The sequence below is a fragment of the Triticum dicoccoides genome, chromosome 4A, assembly GCF_002162155.2.
Source record: "Triticum dicoccoides isolate Atlit2015 ecotype Zavitan chromosome 4A, WEW_v2.0, whole genome shotgun sequence".
NCBI classification, from domain to species: domain Eukaryota; kingdom Viridiplantae; phylum Streptophyta; class Magnoliopsida; order Poales; family Poaceae; genus Triticum; species Triticum dicoccoides.
In genome coordinates this window covers 628,254,433-628,261,468 of record NC_041386.1, presented here as the reverse complement: position 1 = coordinate 628,261,468, position 7,036 = coordinate 628,254,433, and the positions used below count along the sequence as shown (strand labels likewise).

Below are 7,036 nucleotides of genomic sequence, written 5' to 3'. Positions count from 1 at the left end.
CAAATCCCTCCTGTTTGGTTTAGATGGGACTTATAGGAACTTATTTAAGTCCCTAGACCAATACCCTGAAAACAAACACCCTCTAAGATAGTATAATATATGGTAGAAAGTTGCAAAGTTCCCGGCCAATTTTGTTCCTAAAGTTACCAGATTCATCGGAGTTTAGTTCACATATGTTATGACAATTATGGACACTTTTGTTTCTAAAAGAAGAAATCCTGGACACCTACCGAGCTGATCATCGACTCCCGAGGCAGTCCATCACTCCGCAAGTCAAGCTTCGACGCTTTGCGCTCCCGAACTTTCTGTGGTTGTAAAGGGGCAAGATGGCGTCGCTTTCGTGGCGCAAGGCAGTGGCCCAAGGGCCAGGAGCGCCGGTCAGCCCGTGCGCATTGACACATCACACATGCATATGCCCGGCCCTGCTCCGTCGTCTTCCCCACCCTTCGCTGTCGCCTCCCGCCTTCCTTCCACCTGCGCCGCGGCGCCGCCATGGAGCCCACCCACGCACGAGCCCACGCAAGCTCCATCCATCTCCACGCACATATATAACCAGCTCCACTTAGCTAAGCTCAGGCCAGACACACGAACTACTACTCCACATCAGTTCACCGCCGGCAAAAGCAGCGAAACAGAGTCCACGTCCCCATGATGTGCAGCTCCGATCATTTCGCCAGTAATAATCACTTGTACCTTCAGCACAATCACCAGAGGTTACCGGGGACTGGGGTCGTGGAGGCCTGCGATCTCGAGAGGATCCGGCACGAGCAGAGCCGGCATGGCCAGGAGGCGGAGGAGCACCGGTCGGACCCGAGCGCGGCGCTGACGACGTACCTGACCTTCCTGGAGCACAAGGTCGGGCAGCTCCGCGGGATCCTCTGCTCCGCGCCGCGCCACCCGCAGCAGCAGCGCGCCATCGTCTCCGCCGAGCTCCGCTGCATCATCGTGCAGCTCTCCTCCATCGCCAACGACCTCGCATCCGACTCCGGCGCCGGGGCGGCGGACGTGGCCCCGTACGAGCCCAGCGAGGAGAGGTCGCCGTCGCTCTCGGACGCCACGCACGACGACTCCGACGACCACGCCGGGGCTGACGACGGCGGGGAGGAGGAGGGGGAGGGGCCGTACGAGGTGGTGCAGATCGAGAAGGAGGCGATCCTGGCGCCGCACGCGCACTGCTGCAAGGTGTGCGGCAAGGGGTTCAAGCGCGACGCCAACCTGCGCATGCACATGCGAGGCCACGGCGACCAGTACAAGGCGCCCGGCGCGCTCGCCAGGCCCGGCTCGCCGGCGCCGGGGGCGGGGACGGAGAGGCGCTTCTTCTACTCGTGCCCCTACGCCGGGTGCAAGCGCAACAGGGAGCACCGGGACTTCCAGCCGCTCAAGACCCCCGTCTGCGTCAAGAACCACTACCGCCGGAGCCACTGCGACAAGAGCCACGTCTGCTGCCGCTGCGGCGTCAAGCGCTTCTCCGTGCTCGCCGACCTCCGCACCCACGAGAAGCACTGCGGCCGCGACCGCTGGGTCTGCTCCTGCGGCGTCTCCTTCTCCAGGAAGGACAAGCTCTTCGCCCACGTTGCCATCTTCGACGGCGGCCACACGCCCGCTCTGCCGCCCAGCGACGACGAAGCCACCGGCCACTGCACCGCCGCCACTGCCACTGCCACTGCCATTAACAGTGTCCTCGTGCCCGGCTCCGGTGGGTTGCTCCCGACCGGTGGCGAGGAAGCAGTGAACCTGATGGAACAGAGCTTCTCCGGTCAAATGCTCGACGGTCTCAACTGCTCCGGCGCCAAAGTGGGCATTGACGACGTCAGAGCAAAGCTCTCCTCCCCAGTCGGCATTGACTTCTGTGACTTCGATGGCTTCGACCTCTTGGGAGCAGTTGCAATGGACTTCAATTTCTGATACTCTCTCATCCTGATGAAAAACTAGATCTTTTTTTTTTCTTTGGATAAGGAGGTTAATGTTAAACCAAATTGGTTGGCACTAGCATGCACAGCAATTAGGAAACTGTTGAACGGATTAAGACAAATATTTCTACTCCTGCAATTCAGCAACCACCATGACGATGACATTGATTATTTATATTTATCTGAAGGGAATTGAGATGCTGAAGTGACAGATAATGATCCAACTGAACTTAAGGAAAGCATTAGGACATTTTGGGACTTGCTGCAGTTGCAGGCATTATTCAGTACTAGTTCAGAGGTCAGACTTCCATGTTCATCATATCTGATAATCATAATCATCAATAAGCGTGTACAGTGACTAGAGTTGTGCAATTTCAAGTTTACCTGGCAGGTAGATATATAACCTCCTCTGTAAACTAACTGAATTGATCTCATCTACCAAGAAAAGAAACAAAGACCGGAGAACTTTCGTGCCATTCACAGGCACTGGATATATTTATTGCAAACCCCTTTATACAGTGTATGGGTTAGATGTTCATGAAGATGTATAAAAGAAATTAGTAGGTCAGATCCGTCCATACAAATCTGCTTGGTTTAGATTGCGACAGGGTTTTCACATCCGTCGCTAAAACAGAGAGTTGGTAATGTATCATCTGAGCTTCTGAAGTTCTGCACAGTATTAACTAGAAAATTTTAGTGTTAAACAAAATTGGTTGGCACTTGGCATTAGCATGCACAGAACGGTGAACTGATTAAAGCAAAATATGTTTACTATTTTATTTACCCTTCGGACAGTCATGTGCGACACTTTTTTAGTTGAACTTTGTTATGGTCGGATGATGAACTTTGATATGATAAATAAAAGGCTATGTGCATCACTCGATGCAGAGGCCGAGGGATGTCCCCTCTTTTCAAAAAAAAAATAGCCATAATGGTGATGGTATTGATGGATTTTTTGAAGGGAAATGAGGTGCTGGGGTTACAGATAATGATCCAAACTGAACTTAAGGACAGCATTAGACTGGAACTGGAATGTTTGCAATACACCAGCACATGCCAAGTTACTACCTGTACAAGGGAGAACTTAGGGACTTGCTTCAAATTGCAGGCATTAAAACAGTGAATCACGCCTTGTTATTCAGAAGCTGAGAATCATATGCTATCGGATGATTAGAACCAAATAGGCATACGGCAATACAATGACCAGATTCTGCACTGTCAGGTTTTTATTTTTGAGTGGTACTTTCTGGTTTATCATGACACTGAATTCTGAAGACACATCAAGTACAGTGGAAGAGTCACTGAGAAGGAGAACTCAAGTAGCAGCAATCCAAAACAGGGAGAGTCTATACCTTGCTTAGGGCGAGCTAGAAGCTCGGGTCGCTTACTATGAACCTATATCGAGCCAGCCCAGCAACGAAACTACTATACAGAGCAAGGTTCACCGGCTTTTCTTTTTTTTATTTAGTCCTACAGTCTGGTTTTCCGTACGCCTTTTTCTCACCGTCTCTGGCATTTCCTTTTCCCTTTTCTAATTCTTTTTGTTGCTTTCCTGCTTTTCTTGTTTCTTATTCATTTTAGCATTACTTTTCCCCTCTTAATTTTTTCTTTCTTTTGAAAAACGATGCATACATTTTTTTTAATATGCTATCAGTTTTTAAATATACAGGAATAAGTTTTTTTATAAAATACTATAAACATGTCTTAATACATGATGAAGCTTTTCGAAATACATGATGAAGCTTTTCGAAAAATACAACAAATAACATTTTTTAACATGTGAAGAATAGCTTCTAAATATGTGATGAACATCTTTTCTTTTTAGTACGCGATGACCCTTTTATTGATAAGAAAATACAGCATGAACAAGTTTTAATACACAAGAAACATTATTTTCATGCACAAGGAACATGTATTAAAACATGTTCATCATCTATTAAATAATAGTTACGTCTATTTTTAAATATAAGACATATATTAGGAAAATGTTCAACATGCAATAAAAAAATATTTAACTTGTATCAATGTGTATTAAAAAATTACGAGTATTCATAAAAATATTCACGCCTATTAAAAAATGTTCAACGTGTATTTGAAAAAAAACTGAATAGAAAAACCAAATCGGGAGCATATTTTTTTCCTTTCCAAAAGAGGTATGGCCGTGTCTCTCGCGAAAGCACATGCCGAAGAAAAAAAAACAAAGAATGCATATTTTACATTTCCGAGAGGCACGGCTGTGCCTCTCGCGAAAGCACAACCGTTCCTCTGTGGAAGCAAACCCGTGCTTCTCATGAAGAAAAAAAACAGAAAACATTTTTTTTCCTTTCCAAAAAAGGCACCGCCTTGCGTCTCGTGAAGCAAAACCGTGCCTCTCGCGAAAACAAAATCGTGACTCTCGCGGAAGAAAAAAAAATATAAAAACACATTTTTCACATAAAGGAAAAAATTGGTCCAAAAGCTAAGGAAGACCAACGGAAAACAAAAAAGTTGAAAAAAACAAAAAAATCCGTTTAAAAAGCCAAAAATGCATGAAAAAAACAAATCCAGAGCGAGCGTCCAGAGTGCGACACATGGCGATGGCTGTGGCGCACTCTTAGCCCACCCCAAGTGATCATTGGGAGGCTCCCGAAGAGCGCTCGTCAACTAGTTGCTCTTCGATATCCAGGAGCAAGGAATCAAGCGTTCAACATGGCAATGGTTCCCGCAAACCGCGAACCCAGTGGTAAAAACTCTATTAGGGTAAGGGTGTGTGAAAAATAAATACCCATAGATTTAAAAATGGGAAAAAATCCCATCAGGTAAGCCGATTACGGGTACGGGAAGGCAATACCCATATCCGCATACCCGCATATTAATTCCTTCTAATAGGTAGGTCCGATGTGTCATTCACTAAAGAAAAACAACCCTAGCCACTTTACCCTAGCCTAATGCAGCTGCTAGCCTTGACCCAAAATCCCCTCCCTTATCTTGTTTTGTGAACTTGTGGTTTAGTCTTTGATTTTGTTGATCTTATTATGTAGTCTTGTTCATTTGATCATTTTGAATTCAAAGTAGGGGCCACAGAAGTAACTTCAATAAAATAAAATTAGAGAAAATTATGTCCCTCTTGTTTGTCTTGTAATTGGAGAAAAGAAGAATCTTTTTCTAAAAAGTTCACTTACAGGCTACTCATCCATGAATGTAATTCGACATTGTTTAGTGCCATCTAGTTTATACTTATTGCTAACCACTTTTGAAAATTAATACCATTTTTGTTATTCCACCGCACAACAAATTTTGATATGTATATATATGTGCTAAAATGCTAAAATATCGTTAATATATGTTGAAATGGTGAAGTATACATGCTGAAATGTTGTGTATATATGCGGAAATGCTGAAATATACATGGTGAAGTGTGAATGTGGTAATGTCACTGGTAGAAAAAGGGCCTATAGTCCCGGTTCGTAAGGGCCTTTAGTCCCGGTTCCTGAACCAGGACTAAAGTGTCGGTACTAATGCCCTGTACCTTTAGTCCCGGTTCAATCCAGAACCGGGACTGATGGGCCTCCACGTGGGCAGTGCGCAGAGCCCAGGCAGGAGACCCTTTGGTCCCGGTTGGTGGCACCAACCGGGACCAATAGGCATCCACGCGTCAGCATTTCTGTGGCTGGGTTTTTTTTGAAAGGGTGGGGGGTTTGGGGGTTTTGGGGGGTTAATTTAGGTGTTTCATATATTGTGTTAGCTAGCTATAATTAATAGAGAGAAGTGTCCTCTCTTACGTCCGTGCTTGGTCGACGCTACGTACTATACATACGTATAGAGAGGACTAGACACGCTAGTTAGCTAGTAAGCAAACGAAGGAAACAGAAGATCGTCATGAACATATATGCATACAGAGAGAAGTGATATCGACCACCTCTCCTTCTCCGAGAGATTGGTCGAACAACAAGTTCTTGTATATCTATCCGACACTACCGGCTACATATATACAATAATTATCTTTTACAAATATAATCATACGGACTCATGGTCCACATAGTATTCTCCGTCTTCAGCGATCACTTGGTCAAGAAAGAATGCCGCCAATTCCTCTTGAATTGCTCGCATGCGAGCTGGTGCTAGGAGTTCATCCCGCTTCCGAAACATCTAATTTGAAGAAGGGGGTCAATACATATATATATATATGAATGAATGAAACTCAATACAAATGATGGTAATAAAATAAAATTGTGAATGTTGTTATTTACGTACTTTATATTGTTTGTCAGAGTACCCGCCCCGCTCACAGGTCGTGTGGCGGATGGACTCACAGACGTAGTATCCACAGAAATCATTCCATTTTTCCTGCCACAACCACTTTACAAGAAATAGAGGTCAATCAAACTGATAAGCAAGAATGCTAAATGGTATTGATGAAACTGGCGCTTGAATCACTAGGAAATGCGCGGAACATTGCTACTATAGTACTTACTTTCGGGTGTCTAAATTCCAGCTCCTTTGGCAGTCCCGGAACTGTTCTGGTGAATTTTCTCCAAACCCTGCCGGACAAAGAAAAAAATTACTTGATATTAGGAAATGAACAAAGTTGCTGATATGGTGGATAATGATCGATTTAACTTACTTCTTGAGGATTTCAGTCATGTCCGCATACTCCTGGGGATCTTTTCGTTTAGAGTCCAAGACAGTTACTACTCCCTGCTCAAGCCTAATCTCTAGGAGAATATAGTGGAAACTGCACACGCATGCATAACTCATCAATTACATTACTATAACCTGGACTAATATATAAGGGAAACCGAATATGCACAAGACAGTAACACTCACTTGAAGTTGTAAGGAAAGAGTATTATCTCTTTGTTTTCATTTTTTTGAATGATCGTAGCAAGTTGGCCTCGGTATCTCCGGGACGATGTTGAACCTCAGTTGCATCTATGAGATATGTGTTAATGAACCCAATATCACCGATTTGTCTTTTCTTCAATTCGGCGATCTTCATTCTGCATAATATAGTGAGGATAATTATAAATACATGCAATAAAAGAGATGAGCTGTATAGAGAGACTTAATGACAGAAGTAGTAGTACTTACAAACAGTAGCAGGTGATCGTTGTTTTATCGAGGGCCAATTGATTGAAAAACTGATA

At 44.7% G+C, this 7,036-nt stretch overlaps 1 protein-coding gene across 1 annotated transcript; it reads left to right on the top strand.

Annotated features, from left to right (window-relative positions):
- The first annotated feature begins 589 nt into the window (after positions 1-589).
- Positions 590-2,044, top strand: LOC119287517 (zinc finger protein STAR3-like). The gene has a single exon (XM_037567069.1). It carries the CDS (start codon positions 649-651, stop codon positions 1,903-1,905), a length of 1,257 nt encoding a protein of 418 aa, XP_037422966.1. The 5' UTR covers positions 590-648; the 3' UTR covers positions 1,906-2,044.
- The last annotated feature ends 4,992 nt before the right edge of the window (positions 2,045-7,036 follow it).